General features: G+C 40.2%; 1 protein-coding gene across 2 annotated transcripts; it reads right to left on the minus strand.

Moving 5' to 3' along the window:
* Nucleotides 1-13153: 13153 nt before the first annotated feature.
* On the minus strand, nt 13154-20443 carry LOC120348808 (heme oxygenase 1-like). 2 transcript variants are annotated; one of them, XM_039420332.1, is made up of 3 exons: nt 20188-20443; nt 16394-16509; nt 13154-13967 (listed from the first exon to the last, which is right to left on the minus strand). In XM_039420332.1, the coding sequence occupies exons 2-3, from the start codon at nt 16488-16490 to the stop codon at nt 13294-13296; spliced, it is 771 nt and encodes a 256-aa protein (XP_039276266.1). In that variant the 5' UTR covers nt 16491-16509; nt 20188-20443; the 3' UTR covers nt 13154-13293. The 2 variants fall into 2 exon arrangements, with proteins under 2 accessions (XP_039276266.1, XP_039276267.1); XM_039420333.1 differs by having other exon boundaries at nt 16394-16511; nt 20185-20435.
* Between the last annotated feature and the right edge of the window lie 228 nt (nt 20444-20671).

The raw sequence follows: 20671 nt of genomic DNA on the forward strand, positions 1-20671 counted from the left end.
ATCTGACTGCAAGTCGTTTTTTCTAAAAGCAAAAAGTGATTTCATATTAATTATGAAATCGTCTTTAACGTCTAAATCGTCTTTTAACAATGTACAATTAACAATTAGTTAACAAAATATTTCATATTAATTATGAAATTATTGAAAAATATGATTTCTTGCTTATAATAGAATATAATTGATTACTTTAAACGAGAATGAACAGTTAATATTACATTAATAAACCTGTATCAGCTACCGTCGATAGAAGGCATTGACAAGACAGGCTCGGCAACGGTGTTCTCCAATCTTTCTCCACTGCCATTATAACGTGGACCTCGCTATAGTCACTATCTTTGTGAACCTATTGGATTTTTCGCAACGTTTTACCATAGTGAAAAGATAGCATAAGAACCCTAGTAGAAGAGATCCATAGAAATCAATAGAAAAACTCTATTGATACCAATAGATGCTCATGAATATCAATACATGTTCATGGAAAGCAATAGAAGTTCATGGATATCAATATTCTCATTTGACAAATTTTAACATTGTAAATTGTTTACTATCAGCATAATTATACAGTCATAAAGAAACCATCTAAAATTCTAGTTGATTCACTTAACGCTGCTCGAAAGTAAATAAAAAATGTATATTTTTCAATGTTGATAAAGTAATCGAACTGCCTACTATTAAATCACTCTTTTGATATTAAATAAGTTATCAGTCAAATTTCTTCAATAGATAAATTTATTCACTTACCGGTACTGTGCCATACTTTTCGGCACTCGGCAGGCTTTTAAATATGTACATCGTATTAAACAAGATGTAATGGGTCTGTCCATGGATACTAAAATATAGTATTCTAGTATAAGTGGGTCTGTCTAGACCAGGGGTCTCTAACCTTTTTTACTTTCCTTGCCCTATTACCATAGGTAAGGAAAGTATTGCTTTCCGAAAAAAATTAAGGTACCCCAATTTCTAAATTTCTATACGTTTCAAGGTCCCCTGAGTCCAAAAAAGTGGTTTTTGGGTATTGATCTGTATGTGTGTGTGTGTATGAGTGTATGTGCGTCTGTGTACAGGATATCTCATCTCCCAATTTAACGGAATGACTTGAAATTTAGAACTTAAGGTCCTTTCACTATAAGGATCCGACACGAACAATTTCTATGAAATGCAATTCAAGATGGCGGCTAAAATGGCAAAAATGTTGTCAAAAACAGGGTTTTTCGCGATTTTCTCGAAAACGGCTCCAACGATTTTGATCAAATTAATACCTGAAATAGTCATTGATAAGCTCTATCAACTGCCATGAGTCCCATATCTGTAAAAATTCCAGGAGCTCCGCCCCATCTATGCAAAGTTTGATTTTAGATTCTCAATTATCAGGCTTCAGATACAATTTAAACAAAAAATTTCGAGTGGAAAAGATTGAGCATGAGAATCTCTACAATTAATGTTCAGTAATATTTTCACCTGAAATTAAAAATAAGCTCGAAATTCGAGAAAATGTAATTTTCCAATTGCAAACTGTTGGCAATTGTTGATTCTATTAAATTATTCATTATGAAGAGATAGCAGACCTCGTGTGTCTCCAGCGTTTTTGCCCTGTCACCAGCTGGCTCAAATCTTTGAATAGTAGACTTGAGATGCGCGGGAACACTAGCGTCAGGTGATCAATTTTCATAACGGCAAGGAAAGTTGTGTGAGTGCGCCACACCAGATTTTTATCCAAGGGCCACATTGTTAATTCTTGGGAGGCTTAGAGGGCCCAGTAAGAAGGATGTACGTGGAATCTGACTTGTGGGGACACACACGGCGGGGGATTTAGGGGGTGTAAAATTATTATAGTTTCATTGAAATAATATGGGGAGTTTCAAGTAGGTTTAATTGGAACACAGGAAGAAACAACCCAATTCATTCCAATACAAAGTCCAATTTATTGAGTGTAAAAAGGCCATATGAAAACTTGGCAATGCATGAATTTAGCAAGTTGAACAAAATGATACGGTAATAACTTTTTTGATAGTAATAAGACAACTTGACAATACACGAATTTACATAAAGTTACCAAGCTAAGAGAGAATACTTATTTTTAGTGAGAAGATTGCATTACTTTTCCACTTAGAATGTCCACCCATTTAGGATCAAACTGTGTGATTCTGATCATTAAAATGGCGCACTCACACAACTTTACTTGCCGTTATGAAAATTGATCACCTGACGCTAGTGTCCACGCGCATTTCAAGTTTACTTATAAACAAAGATTTGAGCCAGCTGGTGACAGGGCAATAACGCTGTATACACACGAGGTCTGCTATCTCTTCATAGAGAATTATTCTTAATAGAATCAACAGTTGCCAACAGTTTGCAATTGGATAATCACATTTTCTCGAATTTCGAGCTTATTTTTAATTTTAGGAGAAAATGTTACTGTACATTAATTGTAGAAATTCTCATGCTCAATCTTTTCCACTCGAAATTTTTGTTTAAATTGTATCTGAAGCCTGATAATTGAGAATCTAAAATCAAACTTTGCATAGATGGGGCGGAGCTCCTGAAATTTTTACAGATATGGGACATGAGACAGTTGATAGAGCTTATCGATGACTATTTTAGGTATAACTTTAATCAAAATCGTTGGAGCCTTTTTTCGAGAAAATCGCGAAAAACGCTGTTTTTGACAACATTTTCGCCATTTTAGCCGCCATCTTGAATCGCATTTGATTGAAATTGTTCGTGTCGGATCCTTATATTGTAAGGACCTCACGTTCCAAATTTCAAGTCATTCCGTTAATTGGGAGATGAGATATCGTGTACACAGACGCACATACACTCATACACACACATACAGACCAATACCCAAAAAACACTTTTTTGGACTCAGGGGACCTTGAAACGTATAGAAATTTCAGAAATTGGGGTACCTCAATTTTTTTCAGAAAGCAATACTTTCCTTACCTATGGTAATAGGGCAAGGAAAGTAAAAATTGTTTTCAAATGTTCATCTGACAAGGAAGATCTGTATTTGCATTTAAAAAACTTCATTTGAAAATGTCTGCTCACACTTGTAGGTAGATCCAAAAAGAGAAAACATAGCTTGATCATGGTTTTCTATGTTTTTAGAGTATTTTTCTGGGAGAGACATGTACAGTCCGTGCAGACCATTAGCTAATATCTCGCAATGGTTGATCGCTGCTTGTTTACAGCTAATTTTACACTCATTAAGAAATGGAGTGGCTAGTAAGAGAAGAGTACTGAACTCACAGTTGTTGTCAAAAATGTGTATAGATATATATTTTTAAAAATCTGAAGCAATAACTCTCGGCGGGCCGGACAAAATCTATACGGATGTGGCCCGCGGGCCGTAGGTTGGAGAGCCCCGGTCTAGACCTAGCACAAAATAAAATCAATCAATCTCTTAGCTACGCTTTGGTTATGTGAGTTAGGGTCAAGCCAAACAAAGCGTTTTTTCAGGTGTTTTCAGACGAGTCCGCAGGGCAGTAAGCTCTCCGATTGGCTGATTGGGTCGGGAATCAGCTGATAATCAGCCAATCGGAGAGCTTCCAGCCCTGCCGACTCGTCTGAATATGCCTCAAAAAACGCTACGTGTGGCTTGGCCCTTAAATGCGTTTGAAAACACTGAGGGACCTCCAATATATCAACACAAGCAGTTTGAAAGGGACTGAAATATTGAAGTTCTCATTAAGAAATGCATAATAAATAACAAAACACATTAAAAATTTAATACAATATTTAATTGTTATTCTTAATTATTTACAACAATCGATAGTGAATGGAAGATTCTGTAAAAGATCTCACTTTATTTACTAATAGAGTCTTCAAGTAAAAATTAAATCGAATCAGAATAATCAGCAAAGGATCTTACATAAGGATGTTTTGTAAAATATTTTTGAAAAATACACAGTCATGCAATGAACGCTCAATATACAAGCTTTGTACTATCTTTCTAAAAAATATGTCCTGGAGTATTTTTCCTAATATTTCTAGAAATATTTCTCCTCCAAATCTAGTTGGAAGAATTTCCAATACTGATATTCATTTCAGCTTGTGCCAAATCTCTATAGGTATGGAGTTAGACAGTTAAGTAGGTATAATTATTGTTTAACAATTTTCAATTAACCCTTATTTGTTCAAATTATATCCAGGCAAATATTTAACCCTATCAAAGTCTAAACACTTATTTTTTCAAATTATATCTAAGGAATTATTTGACTACATTAAAGTCTAATAGGATCGTTATGATCGTAATTCTAGTATAACCAACTATAAAGCTATGAAAATTATCACACACAGTTGAACCATAAACAAAACTAAGAATCTTAAATGATGAAAATATAACTGGTAAGCTTAAGAATGAAGCAATTCACACTGTTGTAGTTTATAAACTGTGTTACATTTGTAAATATTTTAAAGACACTTGGGTTCAACTCACACTTACGCGACTCAAGTCGAGAAGAGACTGTGACTCTAGTCTCTTATCGACGCAGCATGGGTTCCCAAATGGTGACACTCAGACCAGTCGATTCTAGTCTCTGTGACGTCACTATTTGAAAACGAACGCTGCGTCGAGAAGCGACTCAAGTCGCAGACTCTTCTCGAACTGAGTCGCGTGAGTGTGAGTTGAGCCTTTCTTTTCTTGGCGAAATGAGGTATGCATTGCACTCCTGCAAGACTGCAAGGCTGATGAGGCTCCTCCTCAGGAGTGAAACGCATACTTCATTTCACCAATAAAAGTACGTGTTTTGTAACACAGTTTCTAAACTACAACAAAGTTATCATACAAAGTTTCAAGTTTCAAGTTTTTTCAAGTTTCAAGTGAGTCATATGTATGGGAACCCTCCAATAAGATGAAGACTGTTTTGTGGATATAATACTGTAACTTTCAGGATAAGTTATTGGTCGAATACTCTACCTTTTGACGTACAACTGAATTTCAACCCCTCATAAGGGATTGTAACTCGAATATTTTAAATGTAACACCCATTGTGTGATAAATCACTTTAAAGACCTTCTTAAAACAAGAAAGATAACATAAATTAAAATGTTCTATGATACTTGTATCCAAAATGAAGGCTGATTGAAGTTTTAGTTTTTAAAGAAATGAGGGGTTGTAACTCTAATATTTTAAATGTTAACACCAATTGTGTGGTACATCATTTTTAAGGCCTTTTCAAAACAAGAAAGATGACATCAATAAAAATGTTCTATGATACTTAAATTTGGTCATATCTCCTGAACGGTAAGGAATTTTGCAAATATGATTCCAGATACGTGTTTCTCGCATCAAAGACCATAAGATCACAGAGTTTGAGCGATTTCTATTCTTCACAAAATTATCTAAAATGGCGGCTGATTGAAGTTTTAGTTTTTAAAGAAATAATTGATAAAGTTCAATCAGCCACCATTTTGGATACAAGTATCATAGAACATTTTTATCAATGCCAACTTTCTTGTTAAAAAGACCTTTAAAATAATTTACCACTCAATGGGTGTTCAGATTTAACATATTCGAGTTACAACCTTCAATAATTGATAAAGTTCAATCAGCCACCATTTTGGATACAAGTATCATAGAACATTTTTATCAATGCCAACTTTCTTGTTAAAAAGACCTTTAAAATAATTTACCACTCAATGGGTGTTCAGATTTAACATATTCGAGTTACAACCTTCAATAATTGATAAAGTTCAATCAGCCGCCATTTTGGATACAAGTATCATAGAACATTTTTATCAATGCCAACTTTCTTGTATTAAAAATACCTTTAAAATGATTTACCACTCAATGGGTGTTCAGATTTAACATATTCGAGTTACAACCTTCAATAATTGATAAAGTTCAATCAGCCGCCATTTTGGATACAAGTATCATAGAACATTTTTATCAATGCCAACTTTCTTGTATTAAAAATTCAAGTCATCCCCTTATGAGGGGTTGAAATTCAGTTGTACGTCAAAAGGTAGAGTATTCGACCAATAACTTATCCTGAAAGTTACAGTATTATATCTACAACAGTCTCCAACTTACTGAAGGGTTCCCATACATATGACTCACTCTAGTGTTTCGTCATGGAAAGCAACATCATAGAGAACTCATAGCATAAGTAGATATCCCATGGTATAGAGCGTTTATGTAGCAACTTTTATTGTTATCTCAAGCCGATGGTCACGTACTTCTTTCCCGAGAAGCTGTGTGACCCTGGTAGTCTCTCATATTGTGCCGTTCATACACTCTCACCCCAACAAAACAGTAAAAATCGACAATAATCGACAGTAATCGGCTTGAGTTAACAGTAAAAGTTGCGACATGAACGCCCTATACCATGGGATATCTACTCACGCTATTGTTTTTCTATGGCAACATCAAAGAAATTTGATTCTTCATCAATCCATGACCAGTTTTCTTTGGCCAATCTTTGATCAGCTTTCTTTGACCAATCTTTGACCAACTTTCTTTGACTAAACCCTCGACGATACATATCACAACTATGAATATAAAAATATAATTGAAGATACTTGAAATGTTGTCAAAAAATCCACTTTATTTGAATAAAAGTAATTATTTCACAAGAGCATGATTTCGTGTCTGCTCACACATCATCAGCTGTAAGTTACAGTTGGGCACAAAATATTATCAAGAAATTTCGTTTCACATTTCAAGTCTCTTCAATTATGGAAGAGTTTCACAACATCAATATTCACTCTACAAACTTAATTATAAAACTTTTTGTGTAGTTGAGAAGTTGATTTATTCATATTGAATGAAAAAAGACTAAGAAATTGTCAAAAACCACAGATTTATTGATAGATGGAATTAAATAGAGAATGCATTTATTCAAATGCTAACTAATATATAATTATTATTGAACGAAAATCCTAAATAAATGCTGCAAATCACCCCGAAGACCTCTGCTACTGCAGACATTGACAACAGGGCTGACAGCTAGATGGAAATTCGATGAGAACTACTATCCAAAAATTAGTTGCCAGCCCGGGAATCGAACCCGGTACCTCCCAATTGCTAGTCAGGAATGCTTGCCCTTACACCAAACTGACAATCTCTGGATATCAGCGCTCATTTTATACGAAGCCATAGCGGCCAACCAGTTAGAGATGGAATTAAATAGAGAATGCATTTATTCAAATGCTAACTAATATATAATTATTATTGAACGAAAATCCTAAATAAATGCTGCAAATCACCCCGAAGACCTCTGCTACTGCAGACATTGACAACAGGGCTAACAGCTAGATGGAAATTCGATGAGAACTACTATCCAAAAATTAGTTGCCAGCCCGGGAATCGAACCCGGTACCTCCAAATTGATAGACAGGAATGCTTGCCCTTACACCAAACTGACAATCTCTGGATAGCAATTGGGAGGTACCGGGTTCGATTCCCGGGCTGGCAACTAATTTTTGGATAGTAGTTCTCATCGAATTTCCATCTAGCTGTTAGCCCTGTTGTCAATGTCTGCAGTAGCAGAGGTCTTCGGGGTGATTTGCAGCATTTATTTAGGATTTTCGTTCAATAATGATTTTATCACGTACACCCTGAGTAGCTTCAGAGGTGGGTGATTGATACCCAGGTGTTGCTCCTGGATGACTTCGCTCAGTCGTAATGTGGGCGGGGAAAGGAGGCAAGTCGAAGTTCCTCTTCCTTCTTCTTTGATCCTTAGCTGGCGTGAACAGCACCTCCTGGTGCTTCTGACGGCGTGAAGGTCGCTCTCTTCTCTGATGACACCACTTTGATGTAATTTTGTATCGGCCTTACGGCCTCGGTTCCGCTCCAGTGGAGTAGGAAAAGGAAGGACAGAAAGGATAGGGACGGCAGACGACGGTCCGCTGTGCCCTGGGGAGAAGGAAGAATAGGGACGGCAGACAACGGTCCGCTGTGCCCTGGGGAGAAGGAAGAATAGGGACGGCAGACAACGGTCCGCTGTGCCCTGGGGAGAAGGAATAATAGGGACGGCAGACAACGGTCCGCTGTGCCCTGGGGGAATGGGAAGAATAGGGACGGCAGACAACGGTCCGCTGTGCCCTGGGGAGAAGAAAGAATAGGGACGGCAGACAACGGTCCGCTGTGCCCGGGGAAATGGGAGGACAGGGACGGCAGACAACGGTCCGCTGTGCCCTGGGGGAATGGAAGGTCAGGGACGGCAGACAACGGTCCGCTGTGCCCTGGGGAAATGGGAGGACAGGGACGGCAGACAACGGTCCGCTGTGCCCTTGGGAGATGGGAGGTCAGGGACGGCAGACAACGGTCCGCTGTGCCCTAGGGAAATGGGAGGACAGGGACGGCAGACAACGGTCCGCTGTGCCCTTGGGAGATGGGAGGTCAGGGACGGCAGACAACGGTCCGCTGTGCCCTAGGAAGATGGGAGGTCAGGGACGGCAGACAACGGTCCGCTGTGCCCTGGGGAAAAGGAAGAATAGGAGGTCAGGACGGCAGACAACGGTCCGCTGTGCCCTGGGGAAAAGGAAGAATAGGAGGTCAGGGACGGCAGACAACGGTCCGCTGTGCCCTTGGGAGATGGGAGGTCAGGGACGGCAGACAACGGTCCGCTGTGCCCTGGGGAAAAGGAAGAATAGGAGGTCAGGGACGGCAGACAACGGTCCGCTGTGCCCTAGGAAGATGGGAGGTCAGGGACGGCAGACAACGGTCCGCTGTGCCCTGGGGAAAAGGGAGGACAGGGACGGCAGACAACGGTCCGCTGTGCCCTAGGGAGATGGGAGGACAGGGACGGCAGACAACGGTCCGCTGTGCCCTAGGTAGATGGGAGGACAGGGACGGCAGACAACGGTCCGCTGTGCCCTAGGGAGATGGAAGGTTAGGGACGTACGGCAGCCAACGGGCCGCTGTACCAGGAGCAGGAAGGTTGTGAGCGGAATGCTCTGGACTGGGGCTCGTCCGGCGTTTAAATACTCCCCCAAAGTGGAGGGGATGGAGTTGAGCCGCCGCCAGAGGCGGTGGAAATCGTCCTGATGCGCGGAAGATGGTGCGCCATCGGTACCTCCCTTATCTCCGCGGTCGGCTAGCATTACTGATAGCCGAGCGTCTTTCAATAATATTATTTATTATTTAACAATATTTTCCGTCACAATTTTACTTTGTGACACCCCACTCCTACTTGGGGGGGGGGGAGCCCTCTATGGCACCACCTTAAAAGGCGTGAGCCATCTAGGCATCACCTTAAGAGGTGTACACCTCCCAGGCATCACCTTTAGAGGTGTATGCCACTCACTATGATCATCATCTAAACCCGGTTCACAGGTACATATTTACATCGTCCATCTGGAAATTGGACTTTTATGCGTGGTCGACCTGCTCTTTTGCGCTTGCCTGGTGTTGTGTTGCGGTGGCACAGCACCAGATCCATATTTTTAGATGGGCCTGGTCTGGGATCCTGTGGGACTATCTGCTCTGTGTTGACCGTGAGACTAACATCTGACTCGACACGAGCTGGAATTCGCCTCACTGTGACCTCAACCGTCTCTTTGCTATTTAAGGGTGACTCTGATCCTTTCACTATCACCCTCTTTTTTGTCATGTGAAGCGGGGGTGTCAGTTGGTCTGTGGAGGCTGGTATCTCACCTCGAGTTATCCTCTCCATTTCGACTGCTGGGCTAGATTCCGACTTGCCATGAGGTGGCATTCGTTCCATCCTAACTTTCTCAGAGTTCAAAGTCTTTGCTCTGACAGTTGGAGCATAAATCGCGGCCTGTCGTTCAGAGTCGCTCATTCCATCACAGTGATCAACTATGTCATCCCAGGATTCTTGCCTTGGAATATATGACATCTCTGCCTTTCTATCAATCAAGGCATTGGGTTCGACTCTGTTCAAACCAAACTGCATGAATATCCTTTTGTCGCGATCCTTGTTGTCCTGAGATTCGGATTGTACAGCTGATATTGTTGGGACTTTTGTCGTCCTACTCCCCGATAAGGGTGATCGCAACATAATGGCTGTCTTGAAGGATTTAATTGGGGAGGATCCCACTCCACCTCTCTTGTGAATGTGTGAATATTCACTCTGTTTTTACGCATAAATTCCATGCCTAATAGCAGATCTTGTTCAAGTCCTTCCATTATAGATGCCACTAGTGGAACTGTGATTTGTTCTATGGTCACATTAGTAGTCACTTTCCCATTTAACGGGGTTGACCGTCCATCAGCTAATATCGCGCGGTGACGTGCTGGTTCTTTCCGTATCATCCCTATTTCTTGGAGGACTTTATACACCTCATTACTCATATAATTAGCTTCGGCACCGGTATCCAGCAATGCCTGACACTTCTTACCGCCGATTGTCACGGTAATAAATATTCTGTTGTCCCTTGATGACTCTTCAATTACAGGAATCCTCTGTGCCATTTGCATCACTGCTGTCTTGTTCAGAGTTTTATTCTCCTTTTGAATATCACAGACACATATCGGTGCTCTCTTTCCGCTCCTTTTACATGGTGGAATATCGGGACAGTGTGATCTCCAGTGCCCCGGTCTCTTGTATTGCCCACACATGGGTTCAGACTCACTAAGAGATGGTCTGTTACTAGTAGGGGTTATAACTGTCTCAACCTTGAGCCTTGTAATCTTTTTCGTGTCCTCAATCATGTGAACTCTCGAATTCTGTCTATTCTGTTTCTCCTCTGCTTTTATTTGTTCATACTCCCTCGCGAATTTTTCCAATTCGTTGATACTATGAACATCTGATTGCCGAATATACAATTTGTACCGTGGGAGGAGATTCTTATACACTCTCTGTAATTTATTCTCGTCTGTAAAACCTCCTCGACGCCTCATGAGTGTCAGTACATCTTCGAGAAATTCGTCAAACGATTCACCTTCCTTTTGCTTCCTTGCCTGAATTAGATTCTCGAGGTCCTCCTCATAGGTAAGTGGGTAGTAGCGTGATCTGAAATCTGTCACAAAATTGTCCCATGATTTCCACTGGTCACGACGATTACGCATCCATAGAGTAGCTTTACCAACCAGTAATTCAGGCAGCGCGACTAGTAGCTGGTTGCCAGTGAGCCCATAGGCTTGTTGTAGCTCGTCTAGCCTTTCCAAGAAGCTGGGAGCATCTGATTGGCCGTCGAATGACAGTCTCCAGCTTCTTACCTTGTCACATACCGCCCCTGGGTCCATGAGGGGGTTTGTGTGAATATTGGTTCTAACCTCAGTATGGGTACCTGTCACCAAGTGTTTAGTTTCCCCACTGCTTCCGCTCATTATTCCGGGTCTTGGGCTGGGATAACGTACAGCCATCTTCTTATGTTGTTCTACTAACAACCTTCTCAGCTCGGCAAGTGTTCCAGATGACACTATGCCCCAATCTTGTAGAAGATTAAAAGCTTCATCCTTTTTCAATCTATAGATCCAGGAAACTCTGGGGTCGGCTATCACCTCGGGGTTTATGTCCTCGACCGACTGATCCTCTATCAGCTCCTGGTGCTGAGCATCTACAACAGCCTCGCCTTGTTCACTCATGATGATTTTCACTTCGTTGCCTCGTGCCCCACGTTGGGCGCCAATCTATCACGTACACCATGAGTAGCTTCAGAGGTGGGTGATTGATACCCAGGTGTTGCTCCTGGATGACTTCGCTCAGTCGTAATGTGGGCGGGGAAAGGAGGCAAGTCGAAGTTCCTCTTCCTTCTTCTTTGATCCTTAGCTGGCGTGAACAGCACCTCCTGGTGCTTCTGACGGCGTGAAGGTCGCTCTCTTCTCTGATGACACCACTTTGATGTAATTTTGTATCGGCCTTACGGCCTCGGTTCCGCTCCAGTGGAGTAGGAAAAGGAAGGACAGAAAGGATAGGGACGGCAGACGACGGTCCGCTGTGCCCTGGGGAGAAGGAAGAATAGGGACGGCAGACAACGGTCCGCTGTGCCCTGGGGAGAAGGAAGAATAGGGACGGCAGACAACGGTCCGCTGTGCCCTGGGGAGAAGGAAGAATAGGGACGGCAGACAACGGTCCGCTGTGCCCTGGGGAGAAGGAAGAATAGGGACGGCAGACAACGGTCCGCTGTGCCCTGGGGAAAAGAAAGAATAGGGACGGCAGACAACGGTCCGCTGTGCCCTGGGGAAATGGAGGACAGGGACGGCAGACAACGGTCCGCTGTGCCCTGGGGGAATGGAAGGTCAGGGACGGCAGACAACGGTCCGCTGTGCCCTGGGGAAATGGGAGGACAGGGACGGCAGACAACGGTCCGCTGTGCCCTTGGAGATGGGAGGTCAGGGACGGCAGACAACGGTCCGCTGTGCCCTAGGGAAATGGGAGGACAGGGACGGCAGACAACGGTCCGCTGTGCCCTTGGGAGATGGGAGGTCAGGGACGGCAGACAACGGTCCGCTGTGCCCTAGGAAGATGGGAGGTCAGGGACGGCAGACAACGGTCCGCTGTGCCCTGGGGAAAAGGAAGAATAGGAGGTCAGGGACGGCAGACAACGGTCCGCTGTGCCCTGGGGAAAAGGAAGAATAGGAGGTCAGGGACGGCAGACAACGGTCCGCTGTGCCCTTGGGAGATGGGAGGTCAGGGACGGCAGACAACGGTCCGCTGTGCCCTGGGGAAAAGGAAGAATAGGAGGTCAGGGACGGCAGACAACGGTCCGCTGTGCCCTAGGAAGATGGGAGGTCAGGGACGGCAGACAACGGTCCGCTGTGCCCTGGGGAAAGGGAGGACAGGGACGGCAGACAACGGTCCGCTGTGCCCTAGGGAGATGGGAGGACAGGGACGGCAGACAACGGTCCGCTGTGCCCTAGGTAGATGGAGGACAGGGACGGCAGACAACGGTCCGCTGTGCCCTAGGAGATGGAAGGTTAGGGACGTACGGCAGCCAACGGGCCGCTGTACCAGGAGCAGGAAGGTTGTGAGCGGAATGCTCTGGACTGGGGCTCGTCCGGCGTTTAAATACTCCCCCAAAGTGGAGGGGATGGAGTTGAGCCGCCGCCAGAGGCGGTGGAAATCGTCCTGATGCGCGGAAGATGGTGCGCCATCGGTACCTCCCTTATCTCCGCGGTCGGCTAGCATTACTGATAGCCGAGCGTCTTTCAATAATATTATTTATTATTTAACAATATTTTCCGTCACAATTTTACTTTGTGACAATTTATTGATAATTAGGAAGACCGGTTTCGGTTTTCTCAATTTATCAGAGATTGACAATGGTGTAACAACCGAAACCGGTCTTTCCAAGTATCAATAAATCTGTGGTTTTTGACAATTTCTTAGTCTTTTTCATTCAATTAATTATAAAAATATAAATACGATTTTCAGATCAGTTCTACTCTTTGGCAATGAAAACGAAGAACAATATCATGAGTATTACTACAACGATAGCGAAAACAATCAGTCTTCTCAAAAGAACTTCATCGGCACCCCTCACAGTTTTCACCAGTGAATTGTTCAAAAGAAAAACAGTTTTACTTTCCTCGATTAGAGCCATCCTAGTTTTCTCATCCATGTTTGCAGCGATGGAGTTCATAGATTTGACTAGTTTAAGTTTCAGTTCATAGACCGAATTATCCCCAAAATCTGTGACGGCATCTCCACCTTTCCGTTTTGCCTCTGTGGTCACATCGTTAGAATACAGGAAATACGCGAAAGATCGGAATTTTTTGGTGACATTCCTCTTTTTACGGAGAATTTGTCCGCCAGAAAACAGACCCATATAAAGATGGTAGACGTAGGCGCATAGTCTGATCGGGTCTTCCCTTTCGATGCGCTGCAGATGCGCCAGATAGTTGGCAACACTGTCTCGCGGTTTGTAGTTTTGGCGCCAGTTTGCGCCCAGATAGAAGTCAAGGTCGCGCTCAAAGGCCTCTGAGCGGGCCATGCCTTCTATGTGCAGTTCGCCAACTGGCGTGTCGCGCAGTCGATGCATGGCCAACTCGAGGTAGCGGAAAATCTCGTAGAACACCAGCAGGCCTTCGGCCCAAACGGAATTGTCCGACATGGCTGTGGAACGAAACAGAAAGTTGTCGATTAGCGGGCAAAATTTCAAAAGAAATTATTCTATTTCATTTTATAGCATCCACCAACCACCTACATTGATTTAAATCAAGCTGTCATATGATTCAAAGCTAATATTTTTGTCATCAATGAGTCAAAAACACAAGAGGCCATTTATTCATTGAATACCAGATCCAAGTTTCCAGAAAAATTAAATTACTGGGGGTTCAGATTGACAATCATTTGACATGGAGTGACCACATAGATTCAGTATGTAGTAAGCTTTCAAAGGTTATTTATTTGTTAAAGACTTTGAAATACCATGTAGCTGAAAGTTATTTTATAAGTAACTATTATGCTCTATTTCATTCTATATTGAATTATGGTATTATTCTATGGGGAAATTGTGCAAGAGTATCCGAAGTTTTGTTATTACAGAAGAAAGCAATTAGAATTATAACCAATTCAGAGATGAGAGCCCACTGTAAGCCACTTTTTATTAAAAGTAGAGTAATGACAGTTATTTGTTTGTACATATACACCCTGCTATTACATGTCTGAGGAAACAAATCTAACCAGCAACAAAAACATCCACACACACCATACAAGAAGCTATGCAAATTTGCATACACCACAAGTACGGTTATCAAAGACCTTAAGAAGCCATGTAAATTTAGGTTTGAGACTCTTCAATCACCTTCCTCAAGAAATAAGACAATTCCCGTTTTTTAAAGTTTAAAGATGCACTTTACAATTTTCTAGTCAAAAATCCCTTTTACAGCTTGAAAGAGTACTATGAGAAGTGAATATTTGAATGTATTATGACTTTTTAAAAATGTATACTTTGATGTTATTATGACTTATATTGTATAGAAGTATATTAAGATGTAATTGAATATTATAACTATCTTGACAATGTCTCATGCAATGTAATTGTTCTTGGACGAATAAAAATATTCTATTCTATTCTATACAAAAAATATTAGAAGGATTTGTCTTGATAATGAACAATTAAATATATTTTACTGTCGTTAACCTATATGAGGAAATTGACAACATTCTTTATTCTTTATAGATTGATACAATAAGTAAATAAGTACATCATCAAGATGATAGGGAGAGAAAAAATAAGGTAAACTTGTGCTATTCCTCTCCCAAATTTAGATATAATTTCACAAAGTCCGAAATAAGTTCATTGTTGTAGTTGTTCACTTCACAAAATTTTCAGTCCTCAATTATTTTCAGTAGATTTTTAAATTTAGATTCATTGTCACAGTATACAAAATACCAAGTACAAAATTCAAGTGCAATAAAAAATATGATATGATATGAAAGGAAGCTAGTAATTATAACATGTATTTTGAAGCAGTTGGATTTGTTTGTACTTCATTTTTAAAATTGAATTCATTAGTTAAGCTTTGTAAATGTGAGACAAACCATCCTTCGACGCGAACCCAGCCTCCTAGGAGGAGTGATTTCAATAATGATTACTTAAAGGTGGAATAAACAAGATACTGTCAGTTCCACATGATTTATTCAAGCCCAAACTGAAGTTTCAATGTACTTAAGGCCTCATCATGAGTTGAAGAATCAAAGTTTGGTCTGGAATAAATTATGTGGAACTGACAATATCTCTTTTATTCCACCTTAATATGAAGAAATTACACAACATCTCTGTTCATAGTGTAAGTTTTATGTTTATTTTTTCATGTTCTGTAAGAATGGTACTATGAAGTTGATAAAGATAAATTCATTTCATTTTGGTTCTTTGGATTAACATTGTTACAGATGATATTTATTATTAAAAATGGTACTATGAAGTTAATAAAGATAAATTCATTTCATTTTGGTTCTTTAGATTTAACATTGTTACAGATGATATTTATTATCATATGATTTCAATACATTAGTTACCAGAACGTTAATAACAGTTTAGTCTTGAATGTATTAAAAATAAAGATGGTTGGTTGATATGAAAAGTATTATTTATTCAATATCTAACAAACATCAACCAGAATTCAATTTAAATGACATTTGCTTTGTATCAGCAAGCCTAATAAAAACAAAATTTATTTATTTATTTACTTATATTTTTTCACAAAGAAGCACTGATTTGGAGAGAAAAAATAAGGATACTCCTTGTACTATTTCTCTCCCAAATTTAGATAACATTTTAAAAGTTAATCTATTGAAACTTGCAAGATGGGGGTTTGTCGTTTATTTTGTATTTTGAACAACAAAATAATGTTAAAAGAATGAGTAATAAGTTAAGTAATGTCACAGATCTGTTTAAATAGTCTATGGTAATGTTGAGAGAACAGGCTAATAATTCCACAGACAAAGCAGAAACCATGAACACACTTCTCTAGACATAACTAATGTCAAAATTTTAGAAATAGAATATTTTTTTTTCAAATAGTTGAAATAATTACCAAAAGCCAGCTTCGCATTAACAAGTGCATCACTCATAGCATGAACATCTCTTGTAGCTTTCCTAAGCTGCTTGTTGAAAGGAACTTCTGTAGCCATTTTGAATTACCCTGTAGACCTGGGAAACGAATCCAAAAGTTAGTCTCATACCGATCAATTACAATAGAGAATGACGCAAGTAAAAATATCATTATAGAAATTAGTAATCGAATCAATCCTATACTATTAAACGAGCAACATCTGTTTATATGTTTAGATGTTCATATGTTTGGATGTTTATATGTTTGTATTTCACAGGATCTCGGAAACGGCTCTAACGATTCTCACTAAATTATTCATAACGTAGTAGGTTTATAATATAAAGATTCGATTGCACTAGGTCTCATCCCTGGGAAAACTCGCTGAAGGACATTAAAAGGATAATTATTATTTATCCTTGGAAAAACAGCTGATAATAATAATTATTTCGTCGTATGTTGGTGATGAAGTGAGTGAGCGAGTTCATGTGTGTGGGACTGTGTCAAATTATGACTCAGCTGTTGAACCTTTGTAATCATTCAATTAGGTACTTAGTGCCGGTTGCGAAAAGGCCGGGTTATTTTCATTCCAGTAGATCCATCTTTCTGAAATGGTCTTCTCTGGTTAGGTTCACGTGAAGTTAATCAGGATTGAAATTTAACCGGCAACTGGGCCTTTGTGAGGGAAATTTTTGCATTCCTCTGGGAATTAATCTCAATTTACTGTTATCAGATAGAACATCTCTGAATGAATGTTATTATAATTTCTTCTTTCGTAATAAATTTTTTATGCTTTTGTACTCCACAGCGAAGCTCTGTCCTCGATATTTAATCTTTATTGTAATACCTAATACCTTCTGCTTCATCCATGACCAACACTTGTGAGATTGGTGGCCTCAAAAAATCAAAACACGTACCGTAATTCAACACAAACTGTAAGGCTCAACTCACACTTACGCGACTCAAGTCGAGAAGAAACTGCGACTCTAGTCTCTTCTCTACGCAGCATGTGTTTTCAAATGGTGACACTCAGACCAGTCGATTCTAGCATAGAGAAACAATAGCGTAAGTAGATATCCCATGGTATAGGGTGTTTATGTCGCAAATTTTACTGTTATCTCAAATCGATTACTATCGATTATTGTAGATTTTTACTGTTTTGGACGGGTGAAAGAGTATGAACGGCACAATATTGATTGATTGATTGAGTACTTTATTTATGTAGATTACAATATATACACTGGCTTTTACACTTATATACAAAGCTTACAATACAGCAAAATTACAGATGAATTTACATAATGTAGACTAAGAAAATGATTTTTGAACTGCATATGATATGAAAAAAGCAATTGGTAATAGCTATAGATAATATTGTTATGCATCTACATAAATTGGCGGAGCTTTGGACATATCAATGTCCATTCTTTGGAAAGAATATTCAAAATATCCTTCCCACTAACAACCTACCAAAACGTTAATTTCATTAATTCAACTAAGGATTAATTAATATGAGAGACTACCAGCGTCACACAGCTTTTTGGGAAATAAATACGTGGACTATCGGCTTGAGATAACAGTGAAAGTTGCGACATAAACGCCCTATACCATGGGATATCTACTTAAGCTATTGTTTCTCTATGATTCTAGTCCACGCGACCTCACGACTGTGAGACTGAGTCGAGCGTTGACTCGACATGTTGGTCGAGCCTCGACTTGAGTTGCATAGTACCCTGCATTTTTAATGCAAGTGAGGTTATGTTTGATGAAAGTGATGTTTTATCATTCTAGATAAGAAAATAATGAGAAATAGATAAGACAATATGTTCATAATAATTATGATAAAATTATTTACATGATAATTAGTGACGAATTAGATCTTATATTTTTAATAAAGTAAGGTTAGAAAATGGAGTAGCATAGAACAGAAGTAGTGAAAATGATCAAGTGAGTCGTAAGGTCGAGAGACTGGAGTATTCTCGACTGGAGTCGTACAATTTGAGTCGAGTCAGTGTGGCATTGACTATTATGAAATTTGTTACATGCTAATTACTGACGAATTAGATCTCATATTTTTAATAGAGTAAAGTTAGAAAATGGAGTAGCATGGAACTGAAGTAGTGAAAATGATCAAGTGAGTCGTAAAGTCGAGAGACTGGAGTATTCTCGACTGGAGTCGTACGATTCGAGTCGAACCAGTGTGGCATTGACCTTCAACAGGTGTTGGAGATGTCAGCGGAGCATCTGCGGTCTTCAACTTCCAGGTCAATGAATGAGAGCAAGAAGCAAAACATCATCTGCAGCTTGTCGCGAAGTCTGCCTCAAGAACAGGAACCGGTGAAGCTGCTGGGCTTTGTATTGGGTTCGAAACTCAGCTGGGCTAGCCACATCCAACAGATGACTGGGAGACTGTCCCGAATCTGTTTCCTGTTGCTCAAGCTGAGGGGACAGGTGACGGAGGCATATCTGGTCATGGTGTATCATGCACTTTTCCACTGCCATATCTCTCCTATGGTCCACTCATGTGGGGTCATTCAGCCAAGGTTGTGGACATACTGAAGCTACTAGGATTATAACTGCAAGCGAACATCATGCACATTGCAAGCCCATTTTTGTTAGGCTGGGTATCCTAACAGAAGTCAGCCACTTCCTTCTTCTCTGCCTCATGTATATCAACAAAATTTGTTGACTCGGACTGATGTACATCACCATAACACCAGGCATCGAGTGCTGATTGACACACCCAGGGTGCGCCTCCAGAGATCGCGGGTATGCTACAGGAGTGCAGCTCTCCGCTACTTCAACAGGAGTGGAGCAGTTGGATACCAGCAAGTTCGAGAGGGTTGTGACCGGTTTTTTGAGAGCCAGGGCTTATTATGATGTATAGAAGTTTTTAAACGATGACCTGTCTCAAATACTATCTGGCTAACTTTCCAGTAAGTTAAAGAGCAAGGCCTTAGATGTTAACTAAGTGTGCTCTATCTTGATCGCTGCCATCTTGATAAATTAGTGTTTTTGAATTTTATTGTGAAATGACGCCATCGATCCCACAAGTATGGGTAATGGATGAAGAAGGAGGAGGTATAAGGTATAGTGTGAGTTGAGCCTAATATTTCAGATGGCAGTGATCCACTGAACGCGCTTTCAGAAAAAATGCAAATTATCACCCAAATATTCATTTACACTGTAATATGCCTTGTCACACAGTAGCTTCCGGACGGTTCTCCTGAAGGCGGCCTCATCCAATTGCTTCACACCATTACGCAGCTAGTCAAAGAATTACAGGGCAGAAATCCTATAACTGGTTTGTGGTCGATGGAGGCGTCTCCTGAGGACATCAAACAGCTTACTGCGCTTGGTGTTGTGTTAGTGGATGTCACAACAGGCAGCTGGAGTATGGTTTATCCTCTTGACATACAAAAAGCGTAGGAGGATGTAATGGCTGATGACCGTCAGTACACCGAGCAAATATGGGCTTACAGTGGACAAGATGGTCGCTGCCTGTTAGGATTTTTACAGCCCTTTTTTGCAGCCTCAAGACATCTTGCCATAAAAATTAAAATGATAACAGCATGCTTCAATCATAATATAGAGAAGAAGAGTATTTCACGATAAGAAACTTCTTGATTTCTCCATCTACATTTCATAACCAGTTTACTAGATAGATGGCGTCAAATTCTATATAATATATAGAATATTATTATATATTATAATAACTAATATTATTAGTTAAAAAACTCATGGGAGTTAAGAGACACATTATAAAAAGCAATACTCACCAACTAATACTCTAGACTAGTGTTGTGTAATCTTATGTCTTTGTAAAAGACTTTTCTTCTGTAAACAAGTAATGTAGGTACAACTACAGGGAAAAATTGTCCAAGTTTTGCAATACAATACAAAAAAAGGTCAATACAACCAAGAATAGTTTTTTCAACAAGAATATTGATTTAAGAAACGTTTAAAGGCGTAGTAAACTTTTTATTTGGCATCAAAATATAACCTAAAAACTTTGGCAACCACAGACAGAAATCATGATCATCACAGCTGACAAGATATGATACCAAACTACCAACCAAATGTAGGAGTGACTCAAAAACATTCAAGAAAGTTTATTGTTTCAATTAAAATGATATTCATTTCAAAGTGATTAATAACTTTACATTTCAACTGAATACTTTTTTCTAAATACAGTTGATTTAAACTATCAACTTCTAATTAATATATATGAAGCAGACATTCTCCTCATAGAGCAGAAGCAAA

This window comes from Nilaparvata lugens, chromosome 2 (assembly GCF_014356525.2).
Source record: "Nilaparvata lugens isolate BPH chromosome 2, ASM1435652v1, whole genome shotgun sequence".
Lineage (NCBI taxonomy): Eukaryota > Metazoa > Arthropoda > Insecta > Hemiptera > Delphacidae > Nilaparvata > Nilaparvata lugens.